This window comes from Sorex araneus, chromosome 3 (assembly GCF_027595985.1).
Source record: "Sorex araneus isolate mSorAra2 chromosome 3, mSorAra2.pri, whole genome shotgun sequence".
Lineage (NCBI taxonomy): Eukaryota > Metazoa > Chordata > Mammalia > Eulipotyphla > Soricidae > Sorex > Sorex araneus.
Window position 1 is genome coordinate 205,758,293 of NC_073304.1, and position 24,917 is coordinate 205,783,209.

The 24,917-nt window shown below is 44.1% G+C and overlaps 1 protein-coding gene across 1 annotated transcript in view; it reads left to right on the forward strand.

The window, feature by feature from the left end:
* TEX14 (testis expressed 14, intercellular bridge forming factor) overlaps positions 1–24,917 on the forward strand; it is a 99,924-nt gene that overhangs the window by 59,521 nt on the left and 15,486 nt on the right. The window contains exons 21-28 of the mRNA XM_055132536.1: positions 3,576–3,654; positions 7,095–7,157; positions 9,554–9,681; positions 10,212–10,417; positions 12,120–12,213; positions 14,816–14,890; positions 19,450–19,527; positions 20,513–20,612. Of these exons, the coding sequence (XP_054988511.1) occupies positions 3,576–3,654; positions 7,095–7,157; positions 9,554–9,681; positions 10,212–10,417; positions 12,120–12,213; positions 14,816–14,890; positions 19,450–19,527; positions 20,513–20,612 (823 nt within the window). The remainder of the gene's footprint in view (positions 1–3,575; positions 3,655–7,094; positions 7,158–9,553; positions 9,682–10,211; positions 10,418–12,119; positions 12,214–14,815; positions 14,891–19,449; positions 19,528–20,512; positions 20,613–24,917) is intronic.

A 24,917-nucleotide genomic window follows, 5' to 3' on the forward strand; every position in this document is an offset into this window, starting at 1 on the left:
TATTTTTTTAAGGTGTGGGACAGCTCTTTATTTTCTTCTTATTATTGTTTTCTTATTATTCTTACAGTGCTCTGGGGTAACCTCTGGCCCTGTAGTTAGGGATCACTCCCAGTGGTGCTATTGTTATATGTGATGCTGAGGATCGAACCTGGGGCAGCTGTGTGCAAGGCACACACTCTACTTGCTGTATTATCACTTTTGGCCCACTATTTTATTTTATTTTTTTTTTTGCTTTTTGGGTCACACCCAGCAATTGCACAGGGGTCACTCCTGGCTCATGCACTCAGGAATCACCCCTGGAGGTTCTCAGGGGACCATATGGGATGCTGGGATTTGAACCCAGGTCGGCCGCGTGCAAGACAAATGCCCTACCCGCTGTGCTATCGCTCCAGCCCCTCCACATTACTTTTTTTTTAATTCTTAATGTTAATTTTATTATTTTATTATTATTCTCCCCCCTATTTTTTTATTCACTGTGAGATACAATTACAAAGCTCTCATGTTTGAGCTTCATACAATCATCAAACACCCATCCCTTCACCAGTGCACATTTTCCACCACCAAAATCCCCAGTATTCCCTCCCCTCACCCATATTCCAACACTTCCCCTGCCTGTGTGGCAGTTTCCCCCATACCCACTCTGTACTTTGGTTACATTCGATATTTCGACACCAGTCTCATCACCACTCAAACCTGCCAAAAAAGACAATACTAGATGATTTGTTTTGTATTGCTTATTATGGGCTGGAGCAATAGCACAGTGGGTAGGGCATTTGCCTTGCACATGGCCAACCAAGTTCAATTCCTCTGCCCCTCTCGGAGAGCCAGGCAAGCTACCGAGAGTATCTCACCCCCACAGCAGAGCCTGGCAAGCTACCAGTGCCGTATTTGATATGCCAAAAACAGTAACGAATCTCACAATGAAGACGTTACTGGTGCCCGCTTGAACAAATCGATGAGCAACAGGATGACAGTGATACAGTGATTGCTTGTTATGGATATAATGTTATGAATATAATGTCCAGGAAATTCTGTGTCATTTCATTCTCTTCCATGAGCTTTAGTTTATAGTCCTTGGGTCTTGGCCATTGATGACATTATATGGCACCAGGGGCAGTTTATGGGTGTGACTGCCAAGCTTCTGGAAAACTGGGGACTTAGGGAGAGGAGGCCCAGTCCCAATCCAAGCGGGCTTGGAGATCTCAGTCATGGGTTCCTGCATACCTGGGTTTTCCTGCCGGTCCGCTCTTGGGTGAAATTCATCCCATCTTGGGTGAGGCTCATCCCCTCTTGGGTGAGGCTCGTCCGAGTGTGTGGAGAGTGGCCTTGGGCATGGCAGTGGTTGGGTTCTGGAGGTTTTAGGCTGCTGGGGTTCTGCTTGGGGCAGGGAGAAAATTCAACCCACCCCACCTCCGAGGTTCCCTGGTGAGGATGGCCTGGTGCAGGGTCAGGACATTCTGTGGTGCTCTTTTACAGGAACTTTAGTTTATGGTCTCTGGGTCTTGGCCATTGATGAGATTACATGGCACCGGGGGCAGTTATGGGTGTGATGGCCAAGCTACTGGAAAACTGGGGACCTGGGGAGAGGAGGCCCAGTCCTGACTTGAACGGGCTTGGAGAGCTCAGTCATGGGTTCCCACCTACCTCTGCTACAGGCCCTAACTGTGTCTTTTGATCTCTTTCGAGATTTATGGGTCTCTGAAATAAGGCCAATAAATGAGCTTATATAGCTGAGCCGGAGGGGTTTGTGGGTGTGTCTCCCACATACCTAACTTTTGGCTGTTTAACTTCTTGGTATACTTGGCCCCAAGTTGTTGGGGTCTGGCTAAAGGCACAGCAACAATTTGGAGTATCTGGAAGCCTGAAGACACCATCAGGCTGTTGATGCACTCGCCCCACAGGTACTAGGATAACCTGCTGGCAGCACCATACCCCACCACCCCACAATTTAAATTTAAATTTTTTTAATTTTGGGGACACAGCTGGACACAAACTGTTCAGGACTTACTCCTGGCTCTGTGCACAGGGATAACTCCTGACAGTGTTTGGAGTACCATTTGGGGGGAATGTAGATGAAACCTGGGTCAGCCACGTGTAAGGCAAGTATCCTAGCCACTGCACAATTTCTCTGGCCCCAGCCCCAGTTTTCCTTTGTAATCTTTTAGGTAAATAGTTAAATTCTCCGGGAAGTTAAAAGAATCTCCAGATCTGGATCTTGGACCACCTACCTCTTTCTGCATAGTTACTTCCTGCATTCACTTTCTGTGTGAGCCTGGCCTTTATATGGCTATTTCATTTGGGTCTGGAAGATGGTTGAGTGGAATGGAGAGGTTATAGGCAGGCAGGTCAGAAAATCAGGCCTAATTTAAGTACAGACCTCTGATGCATATGAGAGAGTATTGATTGCAAGTTTTTCCCCAGCCTTTCTGCACCACTTTGCCACATAGGCTCTGAGATAGATTCCTTCCACTGTGGATGCAGAGGGACATGTGCTGTGTTCTAAGTGCAGTTAAAACCCACTGGCTTTTCTGTATGACTTTGGGTAAGTCATTTCACCCAGGGGCCCCTTTTTCTTACATAAAGAAGAGGGAGCCGGGAAGATAGTACAGCAGGTAAAGTGCTTGCCTGGTTCTGTCCCCTGCACGCCTTATGGAGTTAAGTCCTAAGCACTGCTGGCTTCAGCCTCACTCAGTAGATCAATGAGAGGAGCAGACTTGCACATTTCTAATGTCTCTTCTATCTCAGAGTTGTATGTATTAGGAATTTCTTAATGCTTCCTAGGTGCTCATGCTGTGTCAGCATTTGGAGGGGATCACAGGAAGAAACCCAGTACTTGCTCCACTGGTGAGGTTGATGAAACTGCTCTGGAGGTCTTCCCCATTGCCCACCAGGCATAAAGAAGGGGTCATGACTTTTTTGCCAGCCAGGCAGACTGCTCCGCCTGTCTGCGTATCTGTAAATCAGAGCAATAGATTAGAGGGAAGGAAAATAGATGTCAGCCTTGTCTTCCCTAGGGTATCTTTTCTTACTGGAATTGGGACAGAATAGCATTGATGCCAAAGCGAATGGAAAACAGTTGAATTAGGTCCTTAGTTCTTAACACCCACCCCCACTCTTTGGTGTGTGTTGGCCAAGAGACAGCAGTTGGGCAATATCCAGCTAATGGTCTTTTCTATCTGAAATCTTCTGGGAACAAACAGTCCTTGGTTTCAACGCCCCCTGGTGTCTATTGACAGGAATGAGGTCAGTTTGCCTTCCTGAAAAAAAAAAATACAAAACAAAACAACATTTGTGTGCAGAAATAACTGCAGCTATAATTGAAAGACCAGTAAATGGTCTAATTGTACTATGAGTGGCAGAATATAGTACTCCCCTCTGAGGAAGGAAAATAAACTTTCAGAGCAAAAACCTCTTTACAGTACTTCGTCTACTCCATCCAAACCCAATTAGGGAGACACTGTGTTTATCCAGATTAATATTTATTCTCAACCAGACCATCGGGAATTATAGGGAATGAAAATAATAATCTGGTTTGGCAAAAACTTAGTTCAAAAACATTTGCTTTATTTTTTCAGGTGAAAAAAGGTTCCCCGTGAGAAAAAGTGTTGAAAAGAATACTGAGATTTGGATCAAGTCTCAATTCCAAATACGGAGGTATGTATTATTACTATTACTATTGCCATCATCTTTGGGCTGGAGTGATAGCACAGCGGGTAGGGTGTTTGTCTTGCATGCGGCCGACCTGGGTTCGATTCCTCCACCCCTCTTAGAAAGCCTGGCAAGCTACCGTGAGTATCTCCGCCCACACGACAGAGCCTGGCAAGCTACCCGTGGCATATTCGATATGCCAAAAATAGTAACAACAAGTCTCACAATGGAGACATTGCTGGTGCCCGCTCAAGCAAATCGATGAGCAACGGGATGACAGTGACTGATATTACTATCATCTTTTGGGGGGGGGAGCGGGTATTTGGGCTACACCCGGCTCAAGCATTTAACCATCAGGCCCAGTTAACCTAGAATTACTGGCCCCAGCACATCCTAAATACTGCTTGGGCAGACTGCCCCCCGCACCCCTTCAGGAATAGTAATTATAGATGTGAAGTACCTGGCACAATAACAGTCAATTTACTTTACCCCTCTCTGGGCCTCATTTTCCTTATCTATAATAATTATAGTCAGTGTTTTCCTTAGCAGCTACCATATGTCAGGCTCTATTTTCCCAAATTTAATTTCTGGTCTGTAGCCATACCACCCTGAATGTGCCCAATCTCTTCTGATCTTGGAAGCTAAATTTAGCTTCTGAGACGCACAGATTGATATCTCCAATTTGCCAATAAGGAAAGCAAAGTTCAGACAGTTTTAAGTCTTTTTTATGAGAACACAGGGCTAATGAGATACTGTATCAGTCAAGATAGGGTAGGTTTTGCGACCCAACAAACCAACCCCAAGTTTTAGTGATTTAGGACAAGAAGTATTTTTTGTTTGTTTATACTTCATATGCCTCTTGGGTTGATCATGGCTGAAGGAGATCTAGGCTGGTGTGAGACATCTATTTTTGTGTGTCTTTGATTGCTGAGGGAGAAGAAAAGGGGACATGGTGAATTGTGCCCTGGCTTTTAAAGTTTCTGGCCCCGAAGTCATACACATCACTTTGTCTAGCATCTCATTGGTTAAAATAAATCATGGAAATTTCCATAAATTGGGAGACTCAAAAAGGGTTGCCCTATTATGTGTTTAGAAGGAAAAATAAACATTTTAGTGGACCAAGTTAGTAAACCATTAACTCATCTAACAAATTCATGTTATTTCTTTTTTTGGTGGGCCATGCCCAGCAGTGCTCAGGGATTATTCCTGGCAGGTTGGAGGAGCATATGAAATTCTTGGGATTGAACTGGGGTCAGCTGCAGGCCAAGCAAGCCCCTTACCCACTATACTGTTCTTTAACCCAAATCTATAATCTTCCCTTTATACTTTTGTTATCGCAGGATTGTTACAAAGGTTTGAAATGTGAAAACATACGGAGAGATTTAGCCTGGGACCAGCTTCTAATAAATAAATACTGAAATAGAATTCTAAAAATTGCAAATTTTAAATGGCAAAGTTTGGGGCTGGAGTGATAGTACAGCGGGTAGGGCATTTGCCTTGCACGCGGTCGACCCAGGTTTGATTCCCAACATCCCATATGGTCCTCTGAGCACCGACAGGAGTAATTACTGAGTGCAGAGCCAGGAGTAACCCCTGTGCATCATCAGGTATGACCCAAAAAGGGAAAAAGAAAAAAAGGAAATGGCCAAGTTTGTATTCCATATCATATTCGTTTTTGGTTTGCTTTTTGGGCCAAATCTGGTGGTTCATGGGGTTATCATGAAGTGCTTGGGCTTCTTGCGTGTGCAGAGTATAAACTCAGTCCATTGACCAACTTCTCAGGCCCTTTTAGTGGTGTGTGTGTGTGTGTGTGTGTGTGTGTGTGTGTGTGTGTTTCTTTTTGGGTCACACCCGGCAATGCACACGGGTTGCTCCTCGCTCATGCACTCAGGAATCACTCCTGACAGTGCTCAGGTGACCATAGGGGATTGAACCTGGATCAGCGGCATGCAAGGCAAGTACCCTACCCGCTGTGCTATCGCTCCAGCCCTCAGGCCCTTTGGGGATTGAGCTTCCCTTGGCCTTTTTTGATACTGCATATCAGGCAGCTGTCTCTTAGTTGCTTGGACCCCCATAACTAGGTCTGTTGCTCCAGCCTTCATCCTCAGCAAAGTTCATGTACTCCATTGAGTTCCTCAGTAACATACTCCACTATTATTTACAGTAGCCAGGATCTGAAAATACCCCAAGTGCCTAACAACAGACCAGTGAGTAGAGAAATTGTGATGTGGGACCAGAGGAATAGTATAGGGATTAAGGTTCTTGCCTTGCATGGTGCATATGGGTCCACAAGTGCAGCCAGGAGTGATCCCTAGAACCAGAGTCAGGAATAAGCCCTGAACACAGCTGGGTGTGACCCCAAACCAAAAACCAAAACAAAACACAACAGCCCGAAGTTGTGATGCATATACACAATACTCACTATAAGAAAAGTTGAAATTTTTCAGTTTGCAAAACTTGGATGCAGTTGGAGGGTGTCTTACTAATTGAAGTGAGCCAGGAAGTAAATAATAAATACCAGATGAACTCACTAATATAAGGAGTATGAAGAAACAGCAGTATTAGGGTCAGAGATAGTACAGTGGGCATAGCGCTTATCTCATACGTGATCAACTGGGGCTCAATCCCCAGCATCCCATATGGTCCCCAACACTGCCAGGAGTAATTCTTGTGTGCACAGCTAGGAGTAACCACTGAGTATTGGTGAGTGTAACCTAAAAACTACAAGAGAGAAAGAAAGAGGGTGGGGGAAGGGATTAGACAATTGGGTAATTGGAAATAAACCCTGAGACATGATCAATAAAACTGGGAACTGAGGAGGCTAAGAGGGTTGGGTAGAGTTTGGGAAGAAACCAGGGGTAATGGTGGCAGGATCGTGAACCATTGGTGGAGATTGGGTGTCATGACTCCGCAGCTGTAACTGTAAAAGCAAGGACTCCAGTAGTATTGGAAACTGTTATGACTCAATAAAAAAATGTCAATTAGTTAAAAAAAAAAAAGAAATACCACATTATTCTTCCATCTAATTTGAGATGGGTCAACCCTTTGAATTTATGCACTGTCTTGAGGTGGGAGAGATAGTACAGTGGTCAGGCACTTCCTTTGCATGCAGTCACAGTCAACCTGGGTGTGATCCCTAGCGCCCCACGTGCTTGTTCCCCAAGCACAGAGTCAGGGATAGCACCTGGGCATGGCAGAATGTGATAAAAACAAAGAATTTATGTACTCTCTGGTGTTGAAACGGAGGTCCAGAGCAAGGCCCAGACGTGCCTGAGGGCATGTGGCTAGACAGTAGTAGAGCCTGGGACAGAACCCAGAATGCACTTTTCCACTTCTGAGTTCTGGGCTCTTGTTGCCGCCTCATGTTACATAAACTGGTCCTTTGAATCAAGATAATATCCTTTGCTGTCAGCAGAGTAATAATTTTCTGACTTGATCTTTTACAGTACTGAAGGTGAACAAGAGGATACATTAAAGGAATCACCGAAGGAACCAAAAGAGAAAGACATGTATGACCACTGAAGGGTTACTCGGAGACATTGAGTGTTGGGTTACGGAGATAGCTCAGAGCAGTGCTGGGGGGAGCCCAGCATTCTGTCTCTGGCGCCGCCAGGAGTGACCCTTGAGCATGAGCTGGAGCCAGCCCCCGAGCATCTGTGGCCCAAAATCCACAGATGTATGTTGAATACTCTTGGTTTTAGGGGGATAATATTTCCTTGTTTATAAAAGTTCACATTCTTCCCATATTTATGAACATTTAATGTGAGCCTGTTTTTTCTTTCACCAAAACACTGTTATTAAGTTGATGGTGTGAACTATAATTAACAACATCTTACATGAAGGAAATAGTGATGATAATAGTATAAATTTATACTTGAGATAGATTAAATCTCTTTTCAACATAAATATCTTTTCATCTATGGAAAGTTTATATGTTTTTATTTTTTTATTTTTAGGAAATAGGAAAGCTTATTGGAAAGTAAGTAGAAGAGAAGAAAAACTCCCTGGCAGGGGAGGAACTCAGTGTAGGACTAAGTTTGGAAAGTTTATTTTTGGTGGAGTGACTGAGATATGCATAAAGTTAATGTCCCACTCCTTTTTTTTCCCCCCCCCCGGTTCCCAGGGGCACTCATGTCTCAATGCTTGGGGTAACTCCTAGTGGTACTCAGGGGACCACGTGGTACGGGGGATCAAATCCAGCATTCCTGAATGCATAGTATGCATTCCCACTCTTTGAACCCTTCCCAGCCCTAAAGTTAATATCTCTTTTAAGAGATTTGGGGATATAGCTCAGTGGGCGAGCACTACCCTGCATGTGTGAAGCCCCTGGTTTGATCTCTTTTGCTGAAGAAAGGGGGGCAGGGAGAGAGGAAGAGGAAGAAAGAGAGAGAGTGATGGGGGAGGGAGGGAGCAGAGATATGCACTTTAAATTGGGAGGAAATATTTTTTTCTCTTTGGGGTAAAGAGTTGGTTTTTTAAAATTTTATTTCTTTATTTATTTTGCTTTTTGGGTCACATCTGGCTCTGCACTCAGGAATTACCCCTGGCGGTGCTCAGAGGACCATATGGGATGCTAGAAATTTGGCTGCGTGCAAGGCAAACGCCCTACGCGCTATGCTATCACTCCAGCCCCTGAAGAGATTTTTCAAAAATTTTTACTGGACCACTGTGAGACCCTTACAAAGGGGTCTATGATTGGATTTCAGTCACACAGTATTCAAACACTCATCCCTCCACCAGTATACATTTCCCAGCACCAATGTCCCCAGGTTCCCCCCCACCCCCTGCCTGCCTCTATGGCGGGCGTTTTTGAGAAGAGATTTTCAATTCTGGCATAATACCAAAAAGGATTGTTTTTCAAGAGCTTTTTTCCTGTGTGTGTGGTGCTGAGAATCAAATCCAAGACCTCACACATGCAGGACATGTCCTCTACCACTGAGCTATATCCTTAGGAAGATACTTAATTCCTCGTTTGTATATAGATGCTACTTCCAGCAGTGCTTGGGAAACCTGGGGACAGCTTGGTGATGCTGGTCCTGCAGTGGGTGCTTGATGGCTTTATTGCTTGGGTGTGGTGGTACTCAGTGCTTGCTGGCCACCAGGGCCACCTCCCCCAGTGCTGGGGGGACCGTGTGGTGGCCAACTTAGTGCTTCACATTTGAACCATCTCTCAGTTCTCCAGCACATTTGAAAAATAACTTTTGGGAACTGAAATGATAGTACAATGGGTAAAGACTTGCCTTGCATGCAGCCGACTTGCGTTTGATCCCTGGAATCCCATATGGCCCTCCGAGCACTGCCAAGAGTGATCCCTGAGTGCACAGCCAGGAGCAACACCTCTGAGCACCACCAGATATGGCACTGAAAATAAAAAATCACTCTCAAGGGGCCAGGGAGATTGCTCAAGGGATAGCGCACCTGCAGAAGTGTGTGAGGCCTCATCAAGGCCTCCAAGCACCTGAGAGTGACCTGGGCCTGAGCACTGACAAGCGTGACCCCTACGGGAAAAGAAGGAAAATAATTGCTCTCAGGCATATACAGTTTTGTTTCCTTTCATTTAAACAAATATTTTTCTTCAACATGAGGCCTGCCAAGCAGTACTCAGGAGGTCTGGGGGATACTCCTGGTGATCCTCAACCAACTGGCTGGGTGGTTCAAGGCTCCAGCCTGATAATTCAGTGCTGCTCAGACTCAGCAGTTTTGGGGACCACAAGGGTTTCCCTGATGGTGCTTGGGGGCCCTTCAGAGCTACACCCAGTGGTACACGGGGTCTCAAGCAGTGCCATGGAACAAACTCCAGTCTTTGTGTATGCAAGGCATGTGCCCTGATCCCTGAGCTATCTGCCAATCCCTTGTTTGATTTTTCTAAAAATCTTCCAATTACTATATAACTTTAAATCTTTAGAACATTGACTGACATTCAAGACCTGTCTAGCATCAACTGTGAACAGGATGGTTCTTTCAAGGAAACCTCATGCAAAACACCCAAAATAAACCATGCACCAACTAGTGTCAGCACTCCAGTCAGCCCAGGTAACCGCCACTGGGAGAGGAACTGACAGTTCAAGGAAGCCAGGCAGGGGGAAGATCAGTGTTGAAGGTGGTGCAGAGGGCTTCTGCCCTCCCAGAGCTGAAGGGGAGAATCTTATGGGTGTCCAGGGAGGGGCACTGGTATGGGTAAGCTGCCCTGAAGTTTTTTCATTTTAGTGATAGAGACAGGTAGGTGTGGGGTCTACTGTGTACTCTTAGATTTAGAGCATAAAATCTTAGATTTCTGGATTGTGAAACTTAGAACCATACCTTGTGCCTAAGTTTGGTTTTGTGTTCTGTAGCTCCGTACAGGCAGTACCAACTCTCCTCTCCTTGAGTGTCCTTCCTGTCTAATAATTGTGGTTCAAGACACATGCCTAGAGTTACTGGCCATGTTTGGAGGCCCTCAGACCTTATAGAGCTGTGATGACTCACTAATAATTTAGAGGATCCCTGGTACAAGAGTAGAGTTTGGGGGTTTTGTTTCTAAATAACAGGGGTACAGACTCTTACTGTCCTCTTTTTTACAACAGAATCAATTTCTTCAACCACCAGTCAGTATAAAGACTGCCTTGAAAATATCACATTTCCAGTAAAAACAGGGCCTACTTCAGTTTTGAACAGTCAAGAATCTATTCAAGCCTCATCTGATAAATCTGCTACTGTCCGAGAGAAAGCCAAGAGCTTAGATTCTCTTCTTAGTTCCTCTAAAGCGCCCCCTTCAAGAGTGGCTGATCTGGTAAGTGATCCCGCCCTGGGTACAGCTGACAGAGAGATCCAGAGTTTTTTTTTTTCCCCCAAATATATCTTGGGGAAAGAAGGCAAGAAATGAACTGACTCCTCACCAAGCTTTCCGGGGGCTCCCTCTGGATTGGAGTCTAGATTGTAGATGAGTGTTGGACCTGGTGCATTCAGCAGCACTCAGCAGCTTCTGGGGGCTGGAGCGATAATCCAGCAAGGAGAGCATTTGCCTTGCACAGAGCTGACCCAGGTTCAATCCCCGGCACCCCATATGGTTCCCCAAGCACTGCCAGGAGTAATTCCTGAGTGTAGAGCCAGAAATAACCCCGAGCATCTCCAGGTGTGACCCAAAAAGCAAAAAAACCAAAAAAAAAAAAAGGTTAAAAAAAGAAGCTACCTATGCCATAGCTTAGGATGCTCTTTCTGTCTGCATTGTTCTTTCTCTCTGATTTGATTCTGCTTATTGGGGCTCCTTTTACTTACTCCTTGTTACTTTCCTGAGAATTTTGATTGAGTTTTACTTTCTTTAACTCTGAACTAAATAGTGTGTAGCAAAAACACATATTTTAATTTTATTTGTTATTTTTTGGGCTACATCTGGTGATACTCAGCGGTCTCTGCACTCAGGAATTATTCCTGATGGAATTATTCCTGATGGGCTTGAGGGACCATATGGGATGCTGGTTCGTCGTGTAAGGCAAACATCCTATCCACTGTACAATCTCTCCGCCACAAGACACACACACACACACACACACACACATGTTTATCTGTATATTGGTTTTGGGGCCATACTCAGCGATGTTCAGGGGTTACTACTGACTCTGCACTCAGGAATTATTCCTGGTGGTGCTCAGGGACCATATGAGATGCTAGGAATCAGACCCAAGTCAGCCACATACAAGGTAAGTGCCCTACCTGCTGTATTATCTCTCTAACCGTCAAATATGTAATTTTATATATTGTTTCCTTTCTTCCTCCCTTCTCTATTCCCTTTCCGCTCCTCCTCCTCCTCTCAATTTTCTACTTCATATAATCTCCAAGAAAACCATAATTCCTTCCTCAGTATAGCTCTCATTAAAATCCTGATGGAAACCATATAAAACTATTTTATGGAAACAGATCACCCATTTTGGTTCTCAAGGAAAAATTGACTATTTTCCTTTCTTTGGGTATTTGATTCCCAGACAAATTCACTCTGAAGAACTGAAGAATGAAAATAACAAAAAAAATGCTCTTATTCAATGAACTGTTAATTGGGCCAGTTATCATGCCAGCCCCTTTTCTAGGCATCTGTATGAGAATGCTAAAGACAGTACCTACCTCAAAGGGAGAGAGGGTGTGTGTGTGTGTGTGTGTGTGTGTGTGTGTGTGTGTGTGTGTGTGTGTGTGTGTGTGTTTTGGGTCTCCTGGTCCTATGATCAGATATCATGCCTAGCCCTGGGGAATTGAGCCTGGGTCAGCATGCCTTACGCACTTTACTCTTCAGCTCCCAAGAACTTCTCTCAAGTGAGAAAAAGTGGGTAATACCGTAAGTACTGTTAACTGAGATAGAGGGAGGTGAGAAGACTTCCCAAAAGAAGTACCGGTGAATTCTTCACATCAGTGATAAGCAAGTTGAATCTTGGACATGATAGAGCTACACAGACCTTTTTAGCTTAGGCATATTTCACTTAACCATCTTTATTTCTCAATTATAGAAAAAATTGTTTGCATTTAGTGGGGTTGGTTCTCCCAGCATTGTCAAAGCACCTGAGACATCTCATACTATCCAGAGAAGAAGCCTGCCGAAAGGTACCTGTGTTAATTTCTTTTTTAGTGGTGGTGGTGGTGGAGTACACCTGGGGGTGCTCAGGGGAACCATAAGGGGTTCCAGGTATGAAATCTAGATCAGCAAGTGGCTGCCCACTGTACTTTATTTTATCTTAGTAGCCTTTTTGTTTTGTTTTGTTTGAATCACACCTGGTGATCCACAAGAATTAGTCCTGGCTCATGCACTCAGGAATTACTCCTGGCGGTGCTCAGGGGACCATATGGGACACTGAAATTGAACCCAGGTTGGCCCTGTGTGAGGCAAATGCCCTACCCATTGTGCTATTGCTCCAGCCCCTTAGTAGCCTTTTTAAGCCTTAGTCTCATCTCTGATGCTACATTTGATTCAAGCGAACATGCTTCTTTTCCACTTCAGTTCTAAAAGCCAAACATCTATTTTAGAAACCTTGGAGAAAAATAGAGCTTTAGAAAGAAAACCAAAGCCAGAGAGATAAATCAAAGGGCTGAAACACATGGATTTGTGGATTTGCCTGCAGGAACCCTGGATTTGATCCCTGGCGCTGCATGGTCCCCTCAGTGCAATCAGGACTGGCTCTGGGCACTGAGCCAGAAGTTGCCCGTAAGCACCACCACCTATGGCCCAAAATGAGGAAGGAAAAGGAAAATCACCATTTAACCCTACAACAATTTTTAGCCTCATATACTATTATTTTGTTTTTGTTTTTGAATCATACCCAGTGATGCCCAGGGCTTACTCCTGGGTGCCGGAGATTGAATCCGGCTATGCAGTGTTCAAGGGAAGAACCTACCCACAATATTACCTCTCTGGTGGCCCCTAGCCTCATAGACTTTTGAGTGCATGTCTTCATATCATTTTTCATATTTCTAGAAGTGTATATTTATATGTATGCATATGTACACATTTAGCATTTTTATTTTTATTTTTATTGTCACATTCAGCAGTGCTCAGAGGTTATTCTTGGGAGCCAGATGGATTTCTGGGGATCAAACCTGGGTTGGCCACATGCAAGGCAAGCACCTTATCCACAGTACTGTTTCTTCAGCCCTGCACTCAACATTTTTCATTGATGTCACATCAGTGAAGATTTCTGTTTTTTGTTTTTATTTTTGTTTTGGGGCCACACCCAGTGGTGTTCAGGGTTTACTTCTGGCCCTACACTTAGGATTGACTTCAGGAACCATATGGGAGGCCAGGGATCAAACCCTGATCGGCAGCATGCAAGGCAAATGCCTTACCCACTGTACTATAGTTCTGGCCCCTTTGAGGGTTTCTTTGTTATTTAAAAATTATAACTATGAATCATGATTATATCATACTTCATTCTACATATTTTTTTAACCATGCCTTTGTATTAGAGATTTATATCATTTCCTAACTTTTGCTCTTTTTTTTCTTTTTGCTTTTTATTGGGGGGTTTCACACCCAGTGATGCTCAGGGGTTAGTCTTGGCTCTGCAGTCAGGAATTACTTCTGGCGGCCATATGAGATGCTGGGGATTGAATCCAGGTCAGCTGCATGCAAGGCAAAAGCCCTATCTGCTATACTATTACTCCAGTCCCAATTTTTGCTCTTTGTACAATTTTTTTTCCTTCATTATTAGCTGGGAGACCCAAGGGCCACTTCCAGTGATACTTAGCCAGGGCCAGATGGTTCACTGCTTGGACCCAGCAGTAAAGGGATCTGATGGTGCTGGGAATCGAACTGAAGTTCTTGCTGCATGCAAGGCACACATCCCTGATTCTGAGCTCTCTCTCTGACCTTGTGCAGAAATCTTTACCTGCACCTGTGTTTTCCTTCAGATAGAATTTTCAAGGACAGTTTTCATCACAAGTTATGAAAGTGTTAACAGCTCTTGAGGCATGTCTTGGCTACATTAATTTAATTATTTTTAAAAATTGTATTGGCTCACAGTGAGATACACGATTACAGAGATGTTCATGATTGGGTTTTAGTCATATAATATTCCAACACCAGGCCTTCACCAGTGTACATTTCCCACCACCGATATCCCCAGTTTCCCTTCCCCCACCTCCACGCCTCCTCTGTGTCAGGCACTTTTCTTCTTTCTCTCTCCACATTAATTTTAATGTCTTGTGTCTTTGATGCAGCTCTTAGAATTCCCCTTTGGGGGATAAGGATTTTGTAAACTAGGCTAAAGGGTTTTGGTTGTTATCATTGAGCTGTTAGAGAAGGCCCAAGTGTGATCCTACTTTCTGGCCCTTGGCCTGATAGACTAGAGAAAGGGTTCTAGCTTAAGTATTTTCATTCAGTTTTATTGGTCCATAGCTTCTATATCACTTCAGTTACCCAGATCCACATGGACCATCAGCCTTATAGTAAGAATTTGTACTTGACCCATCCCAAGTATTCTTCAGTGGGAAGGGCACCGATAAGCAGTTTTGGGGTAAAGGATGCAGTAGGAGAGGCTTCGGGTAGACTAGGGGAGTTAAGCCGTTCACATATAAGTCTCTACTGTAAGGAGCTTTCTTCCTGTCTTGGTTTGTTTAACCACTGAGAAATCCTGTCTCATATACATATGAAAGCCTAGAAATTTGAGGTCCAGAGAGCTTTAAAGTCATTTCTCCTTTTTTCTTCTTTAAGAGCTAGTAGAAGCCATCTCCCAGCATCACGTTGACGATCTACCACCACCATCTCAGGAGCTCCTTGATGAAATTGGTAAGGAGTTTTCTTTGTTCTTCTTTTTGGGGGGGTCTCTTAGGGATCCTGAGACCTTCCCTCTCAGCCAGGGCTGGAGGATGCAGTGCTCCTTGGGTCCTGGGGCAACAGCCAGTGATGCTCAGATTGGGGTTGGCTGCCTCTTAACCCTTGTACTTTTTCTCCAGTTTCTCTAAGAGGTTCTCAGTACAGATTATCTTCTATGGCCCTTTGTTTCAGATTCAGCACCAGTACAAAAGGCCCTATCAAGGTCTGATTGAGTATACAGAGTGCAGGAAAGGAATTTTAAAAAACAAAGGAAGTTTTCTAATAAAATGGAAGTCTGGCTGGGATAATTGGCCTGTGTCTGATGTCATTTTGTTATTTATAGAGTCTTTGGTAATGATTTAGAGGAAATAACAACATCTAAGTGGCTTATTGTGATGAAATTCTTTTATTAAAGGAATTTGTATCTACTTTTTCCATCAAATCAGTCATACCTGGAAGCTTGAATTCTGGCCATTTAAGCCGAGACACTCAGTACTTGCAGTTTTCCCCATTAGCTGGAAGTATTAAAGGTGGATGGATGGATGGTGGTAGATGTTTCCAGAGGGCAAATGCAGGAAAGCACAAGATGTAATGAGACCAGAATTTTCCATTCTAGGCAGAGACTAAGAAATAGTAGTTCAGGATTTTTATTTTTCCTCCAATTTTTTTTACTTTAAAATATTTTTAATATTAAGGCACCATGATTTGCATAGTTACTTATAGTTGAATTGTATGCCTAAAATTCTAGAATAATCTCACCACCAGTGTCCCACAACCAGAGTCCCCAGGTTCCCTCCCACCCCCAGCCTGCCTCCTTGACAGCCACATTTTAAGTTTTGTTGTTGTCATTTGGCTTTTATGCTTAACAGTTTGACTTTGTGATTTAGGTATATACATATACATATCTCTGCACCACTGATGTGCCCAAGGTCCCTGACCCTATTGTCTCCAAGCAATTCACTTTTAACTGTAGCTGTTTTGCCAAACTGAGCTGATGCTGAAAATAAATGGTGCATGATTTACTTTGTTTATCTCCCCAGGAAAAATCTGATTGCATTCTGATCATCAGCTATTCCCTTTCCCTCTGAGGGAGCATCTCATTAGACCTCTGATGATCTAGTTCTTGGTAGGAAGCCAGTAGAGAATTTTGTTTGTTTTATGTTTTTGGGCTACACCCAGCTATGCTCAGGGCTTACTCCTGGCTCTGCATTCAGGAATCACTCATGATGGTGCTCAGGGGACCATATGGGATGCTGGGGATTGAACCTGGGTCAGTCCTGTGCAATGCAAGCATCCTACCCACTGAGGCTCTGGCCCTCAGTGGAGAATACTTAACAACAGGGATATCAGGATCTCTGCCATGTCAGATAAGGAAAGAGACGTGAATATACTTACCTGGTCTGATTCATCAGATGCCATTCTCTAGGCCTTCACAAGCCCCGGCCCCGGCCAGTGCCACAGTAAACTTGCTAGAGCCATTCAGCTTTCAGAATCTTCCTTGGTTTTACTTTTCTTTCTTTCTTTCTTTTTTTTAGTTGATTAGGGATCACTCCATTTGCTGGAATGGAGTGAACCCAGAACTCAGGTCGGTAGAGCATATGCTCTAGCTTTTTGAGCTATCACCCTGGCCCCAGAGCTCTTGCTTGCTTCATCTAATTCCTTCTAAATGCTACAAAGCCTTACTGATTACAGGGTTGTTGGGATAAATTTTTGTTTTTTATTTGGGCCACACGTGGTGATGCACAGGGATCACTCCTGTTGGTGCTTGAAGGACCCCAGTCACTCCTGGGGCTAAGTGCTGTCGGGTGCTGGGGATTTAACCCAGTTAGATCATGTGCACAACCAAGTGCCTTACCAGGCATTCAGGAATCTGAATTTTGTTTTGGGGCCACACCCAGTGGTGTTCAGGGTTTACTTCTGGCCCTACACTTAGGATTGACTTCAGGAACCATATGGGAGGCCAGGGATCAAACCCTGATCGGCAGCATCATATCCTTCCAGCACCCTCTCTGCCCCCAACAAACATTTTTTTTGGGGGGGTCACACCCGGCTATGCACAGGGGTTACTCCTGGCTCATGCACTCAGGAATTACTCCTGGTGGTATTTGTACCAGGGACCATATGAAATGCTGGGAATCGAACCTGGGTCGGCCGAGTGCAAAGCAAATGCCCTATCCATCGTGCTATCGCTCCAGCCCCCAACAAACTTTTATTTATTTATTTATTTATTTATTAGTGAATCATCGTGAGGGTACAGTTACAGATTTACACATTTTCGTGCTCCCCCAACAAACTTTTAAGGTCTTTAATTGTCCCCGTATTGACTTTCTGCCTCTGGAACATCCTGGGAAGTCCTTGCAAATTCCTTCTCTTCTGTTGCTTTGCTTCTTTCCTTCCTCCCTCCCTCCCTTCTCTCCCTCTTTCCCTCTGTCTATCCCTTCTTTCCTCCCTTCCCTCTCTCCTTCCCTCTGTCCCTTCCTTCCTACCTTCCTACCCTCTTTCTTTCCTTCCTTTCTTTCTTCCCTCTCTTCCTCCCTCTGCCCTCCCTTCTCTCTCTCTCTCTTTCTCTCTCTCTCTCTCTCTCTGGTTTTGGTTTTTGGGCCACCTCCCAAAACACCTAAAACCTAGCACCTGGCCTAATCTGTATTGAACCTGGTTATGCCAGGTATAAGGCCAAGCACATTACCCACTATACTATCACTTCGACTCGAGCCTGCCAGGAGTTAACCCTGAGCACAGAACCGGGAATAAGCTCTGAGCACTGCTGGGTGTGGCCCAAAAAATTCATTTTTAATATAATTTAATTATTTAATTATTATTATTATTATTATTTGTATTGTGTGGTGGGGAGAGATCATATCTGACTGTACTCAAATGTTACTCCTGGCCTGCACTCAAGAATTACTCCAGGTGGTGCCAGGGCACCATATGGGATGCGGGGGTTCAAACCCAGGTTCGCCCCATGAAAGTCAAATGCCCTGCCCTTTGTACTATCACCCTGGCCCCTAATTATTTTTATTCTTGTTGTACATTAACTTGAACCCAAGATTTCATGCGTATGAGATATACACTCTTATCACTGAACCATATTCCTGGCCCAAAATACATTTTTTATTCCAAATTATGAGAAATAATCTTAAATTTCTTTATTTATTTTACTCTTTTTGTGTTTTTGGGGGGCTATACCTTGTGGTATTCAGGGCTTGCTTCTGGTTCTGCATTCAGTGATCTCTCCTGATAGGCTTTGAGGACATATGAAATGCCAGGAATTGAACCTGGGTCAGCCATGTGCAAGACAAATTCCCTACCTGCTGTACTATGACTCCAGATCCGTGTTTATTTATTCATAGTGGGACCATACCTGACACTAAGAAGGATGGGGAGTGATGTGGTGCTGAGGATTCAAACTTAAGGCTCCTATATGCACAGCTTGTGTTTCAAGCTTTTGAATCATCTACTCAGCACGCCTTTTATTTTGGTTTTTGGGCCACACCTGGTGGTGTTCAGGGGTTGCTCTTGCCATTGCTGGAGGGATGGAGGTGGGACCATGCATTGCCAAGCATGGAACCTGAGGTTGCTGCATTCAAGCACTCATTCCAGCCAATGAGCCATCTCTCCAGCTCGTGACTCCACCCCCTCCCCATTAACTCCCCACCTACCCTGTGGATCCAGGGATTGAACCCAGGTCTCATACACATGAGGTAAAGGCCCTACCTACCTGCCAGACTATTGCTTCCAATATTACAGTCTTAGAGGTTTAAAGTTTAAAGAGAGATGAAGCATAAACCTTAGAGCCAGACTGTCCGCCATCAAATCCCAATTCTTTTTCTTTTTTTCTTTTTTGGGTCATTCCAGGAAATGCTCAGGGGTTACTCCTGACTCTGCACTCAGGAATTACTCCCAGCGTTGCTCAGGGGACCATATGGGATTCCAGGGATCGAACCCTGGTTGGCCACGTGCAAGGCAAACCCCTCCCCACTGTATTGTTGCTCCATCCTCAAATCCCAATTCTACCTCTGGCTGCCTCTGCCATTCTAGATAAGTTCCTTACCCTTTCTTTACCTTCATGTCTTTATCTGTTACATACAAATAACACTATCATGATCAGTCTCCTGGAATTGTTGGGACAATGGATCAATCCTGAACTGTCATCTTGAGTCATTGTCACAGTTAGACAGGGCCTGCCCCATGGACACTGCAGTGTTACCTGTTGGCATCATCATCATCTCTGGCATTGTGTCATACTTGTAGAATTCCTCTTAAACCTGGGCTGCCGAAGCACAGCTTCTTAAACTTTTATGTTGTCCAGAGAATCTGGAGGCTTTGCTACAACACAGATTATTTGGCCCATGACTAGAGTTTCTGATTCAGTAGTCTGGGATGAAGCCGACCCAAGAATTTGCCTATCTAACAAGTTCTCAGGGGACACTGAAGCTGTTGGTCTGAGGACCACCTTTGGAATACCCGTGCCCTAGGTCATAGGGGGCCATGCACAGAAGAAACGGGGGCTTCCTGCTTTTTGTGTGTAACAGAGCACTTGAAGCAGCAGGAGTCCTCATCCCCGGAACAGGAGGAGAAAGCAGCATGCCAGCCGGGCCTCTCTGCAGCTGGTAAGTGAGCCGTTGGTGGGTGGGGGAAGGGGTGTCCCTTGTCAGTCACAGCTGCACCTCACATCTGACTCTGCCACTTGTGGTGCTCCGGCAGACTTTGTTTGTACCTGGCAGTACATAGGAGCTCCCGCTGCCTTGGTGCTTCGGGGTGGCTCCTGGTGGTGCTGGGTACCATGTGGTGCAGGGGATTGAGCCCCAGGATCCCACATGCAGAATGTGCCCTCACTCTGTCCTTTTGAGTGGGTCACATTTTGTCATTTCCTTGACTTTGTCTAGCAATTTCTTGTCTAGCAATTTCTCTCACTTACGGTTTTGCCCCTCCTCTGCCCCCAGTTTTGGGGCCACACTCTACTGTACTCAGGGAACCTGTGTGTTGCTCTGAGCCTCAGCCATCTTCATCTGTAAAATGGGGGATCATAATTCCTACCTTACACTGTGCATAGCTCCCTGCACAGGGCCTGTTCCGTGCTAACATACTTTGAACAAACGTCAATCTCCTTGCTTTCAGAGAATTGCTGTCAGCATGAACTGGGATAGCATATGTAAAATGCCAGGCATACATGAAAGGGCACTCCCCTTTCCCACCCAGATTCCTTCCTTTGAAACCTTCCTTTGAAATAAGTGAGAGTAGTGTTGTCCCCCAGAGCAAATTGGTGCAATTTGTTTTCACGGTCTCTCGGTTTCTTAACTCCCAGCATAGTGCCCTTTTCTTACTCTCTCTGTCGGTCTTGCGCTTGGCACAGGCAGGGTGTCCTGTAGCTTTACCTGGCACCAAAGAGTTCCCCAGACCCCAGAAGCAGCTGCTGCGAAGTAGGCGCCCTGCAGGCTGCCACCTGCCCCTGCTGTCCCCAGTCGAGGGGAGCTGGTGCGTCTCTTTACGAACCACTGCAGAGCCTGAGTCTCTGCACTCCATTTTAGACAGGCCTTCTCAGCGTTTTTCCTGTTGCTCACCATAATAAAGTCAAGTTTTTCCAAATGTTTGTAGATCAAAGGCACTTAGGAACAGAGGAACCAAGCAGTAATAAAGAAGATAGCAGCGTGCTTTGGACTAAGGAATCTCAGAATCTAGAGGAAGACACGGAGAGGTAACAGGAAAAGTTGAACTTTCAAAAGGAATTTAAAGTCTGGATTCATTCTCCTAATATTGACAAATAGGATCAGGGAAAAATACTCCCCCGCCCCCATATTATCCTAATAAATCCTATTCCTCAAAATTATTTGCTTAAGATGTGTAAATGTGACAAAATATACAAGCATAAAATCTACCATCTCAGCAGTTTTTAAGTGAGCAGTTTCACATGCTTTTGCAGCCAGTCCCCAGACTTTTCCATCTTTTGAAATGGAAACCAACTGTCCATTCCCCTTCACGCCGCCCCTAGCAACCACTGTTCTGTTTTCTATTTATCCTTTTTTTTTTTCTTTTCAGTTTTGGGGTCACACCCCGCAGTGTTCAGGGCTTACTCCTGGCTCTCTGCTCAGGAATCACTCCTGGAGAAGCTCGGGAACCATACCTGGTGCAGGGGATTGAATCTGGGTTGTTCACATGCCAGGCAAAACCCTGCTGTTCTATTGCTCTGGATTAGCCCTGTTTCGTGTGTGTGTGTGTGTGTGTGTGTGTGTGTATGTATGTGTGTGTTTGGTGGGCACACACCTGGCTGTGCTCAGGGCTTATTCCCAGCCCCTGTTGGGGCTGTGAGATGGGGTATGGGTTCGGAGGACCTTCCACCCTCACCCACACAGCCCTACCAGTGTCTTACCCAATGAATGCTCTAGCTCTCCCTCTGGCCCCTGTTTTCTGTTTCTATGAGACGACTATTCTTGAAACTTCTGTAAGTTTTTTTTGTAAGTCTTTTATAAGTTTTATTTCATTTGGCATGTCTTCACAATTTATATAGGTAGCATATACCAGAATGTACTTCCTTTATAAGGCTAAATTCTGTTACATGTGTGAGAATGGGAAGAGGGAGAGAGAGGGAGATGGAGAGAGAGAATTTTATCTGCCTGTTTATCTGTTAGTGGACCCTGAGTTGCTTCCACCTTTTGGCTACTGGAAATAATGTTGCTATGAACATGGGCACATAAATATTCTTAGAGATACCCAGATTTTATTTTGCCTGGATATATAACCAGAAGTGGTATAGTGGGATCATATGGCAAATCTATTTTTAATTTTTGAGAAAATACCATGCAGTTTTCCATAGCAGCTGCTCCATTTTATCATCCCACTAATGTTGCACAAGGGTTCTCCACAGCCTTGCCCAATGCTTGTTCTGCTTTTTTTTTTCCTTTAATAGTAGCCATCCCAACATTATGAGGTGATACCTCATTATAGTTGTCATTTGCATTAGTAATGTTGACCAACTCTTCAATGACCATTTGAATATGTTGGAGAAATCACCTTTCAAATCTTTCACTCGTGTGTGTGTGTGTGTGTGTGTGTGTGTGTGTGTGTGTGTGTGTGTGTGTGTGTGTGTGTGTGTGTGTGTGTGTGTGTGTGTGTGTGTGTGTGTGGGCTCACACTTGGCTCTGAATCAGGAATGACTCCTGATCAAGGCAATGATCAGGGGATCATATGCAGTGCCAGAGTTTTGAACTGAAGCCACAACTGATTCAACCTTACCTTCTGGATTGTATCTTCAGCCCTTTCACCTATTTTTTTTCTCACTGAGTTTTTTAAATTGGGGCTAGGGAAGGGGAAGCAGTCAGCTATGCTCAAGGATTACTCCTGATTCTGTGCTTAGGGATCACTTCTACTGGTGTGTGGGGACCTAACCCAGTGGAAGGTAGCAAACCAGAATTGGCTGCATTCAAGGCAAGCATCTGAACCCTGTTCTAGCGCTCTTGCCTTCTTGTAGAGTTTTTTAAAATTTGTTTTCCCATCATTTTGTGAGGCAAACACAGATTTTAACTTCAAAAAATATAATTTTACACTGAGACAAATGCATATACTGGATTTTACTGGATGGAAGAGAATTTATAGATCTTTTCTTCCAAATAATAGAAAAGGAGATTAGTTATCTGTTACTGTATTAGTATGAAAACCACAAGATTGCCTCTTGAAATCTGATACCTGATTTGGAGTTCTCTTTCTACCTATGTGGTGAGGTAAACCACATTTGCTCACCTCCTTTGTCTCCAAACTTCTTTTATTGTGTTTGGACAGTCACTCCAGTTAGGACAAGGGGGAAGTAGGTGAGACACTCCACTTGGGCACAAAATTGAAGGAGGTACCAAAAATTCCTCAGGAGTTGAGATATGATGTTCTCTTTAATACAATATTTAAAAATTCAAAATTAGTGTTAAAAAACCCAATGGTCAACAATGAAGTTTTTAATTGTTTATTTTGTGGTCATACCTGACTGTTCTCTGAGCTCAGGGATCACTTTTTGGCAGATTTGGGGGACCTTAAGGGGTGCTGGGGATTGAACCCAGGTAAGCTGCATGCAAGAGAAGTACCTTGCATGTTGTACTATCTCTCTAGCCCCCCTAAACATTTAAATTTGGTTTTTTTTTTTGTTTTATTTGGGGGCTACTTGGTGATGCTCAAGGGTAATTCCTAGCTCTGCACTCAGAAATTACTCCTGTCAGTGCTTGAGGAGAACATATGAGATGCCAGAGATTGAACCTGGGTTGACCATGTGCAAGGCAAGCATCCTTCCTGCTATACTGCCTCTCCAGCCCCCCAACATCAAAATTTTAAAGAAACCCACATCTGAGCCTCATCTTGACCCTGTCCCTAGGAAAAGGGCGCCCTGACACTACAAATAACTAAATGCCCAAACTGAATTTGTCTCTCTGGGCAAGAGAGACCCAGGTAGACAGGGCTGGGCTGGCAGAGCCACCGGGCACAGTGAGCATGACTGGCTCTTTTGATCTTTCTGTGTGACTGCCTATAGCATGTTGGTCTTTATTTTCAGGCTTGTTGCCTCCTGGTTGTAAAATAGCTGCTGTCTACATGTCAGGTACAGATTGTAGGGCAGAACAAAAGAATATGGTCATCCCAGCCCCCCTTTTTTTCTGGAAAACAAGACCTTTCCTAGAGCCCTTTCTCAGCAGATATCCACTTACATGATCTCTTTGCTTCAATGTGATACAAACCCCCTCGGTTTGGGGTCTGGAAACTGAATCTTTAGCTTTTTAGCAGCTACAGAAGAAGAAAGCAAGGAAGAAAAAAGCATTTTAGCCCCGCCACAGAGGCGGGGTGGGGCGGGGGGATGGGATGGGGGGGTGGGAGGGATACTGGGTTCATTGGTGGTGGAGAATGGACACTGGTGGAGGGATGGGCTCTCAAACATTGCATGAGGGAAAAACAAGCACGAAAATGTGTGAATCTGTACCTGTACCCTCACTGTGACTCACTAAAAAAAAAAAAAAGAAAAAAAAAAGGCGTTTTAAGGTATTATAGCTCCTAGGTAGTAAATCCTGCTTAAAAGGCAAAAGACTTTTGCTATCTGAAGAGAAATCAGTTAGTAAGTCCAATTTATATCACATTCTCCAAGAACTAAATATTTTCCTTGAAGATGAACCAAAAAAAAAAAAAAATGCCGGAAGGGAAGGTCTGAGAAGTGGAGGAAGGGAAATCGGAAAGGGCTGTGGTGGGAGGCAGAAGACAAAGGTAAGTGAAGAGGAAGATAAATATTTATTAGACTTTTGCTTAATGTGTGATGAATTCCATTCTTTCCATAGCCCCCAAACAACCTCAGTAAACATCTATGCCATTGTTCTCAGCAAAAGGAGAGGAGCTCCAGGAGGTGTGGAGTTGCTTTGATTTTTGAAGCTTAGAGGCTTTGCATATCACCCATTTAGCTGCTGTTGGGATTTTCTCCCTTTTCCCAAAGGGTGGTCCATGCCAAGCACAGCTCACAGATGGCTACTCAGCTCAGTCCTTGGCACCACACCAGAGTGGATGATATTTTTTCAGATGGGTGGGGTTTGTAGGCCTCCGGAAAACACAATCTTTTTTTTTTTAAACACAATCTTTATCCTATTTTTTTTCCTAAAAAGTAAAGCAAAGTTTTCTTTAAAATTAATAAATCACTTCAGCGATTCATTTTCTTTTAAAACAAACTTACAATATTATATAAAGTAACTACATTAAAAAAATTAATTCTCTCATAACAGTAATTTGACACGTTAGTTTATAATGTAATTTATAGCACTAGCTAGAAGTTTAAATGTAATAATACAGATTTGCTGACCATAAATTTTGTTGAATGTCTAAAGCTTTCTTTTAAAACTAAAGGACTCCAAAAAAAAATAACTAAAGGACTCCAGACACTTTGTTTAGTTCATAACTTTTTTATTTTAAAAAGTGAAAGAAGAAGTACTAAAGTATTCCAAATTAACATAATAAGAAATATCACCATGACCACCCCAAATGTAATATGTGG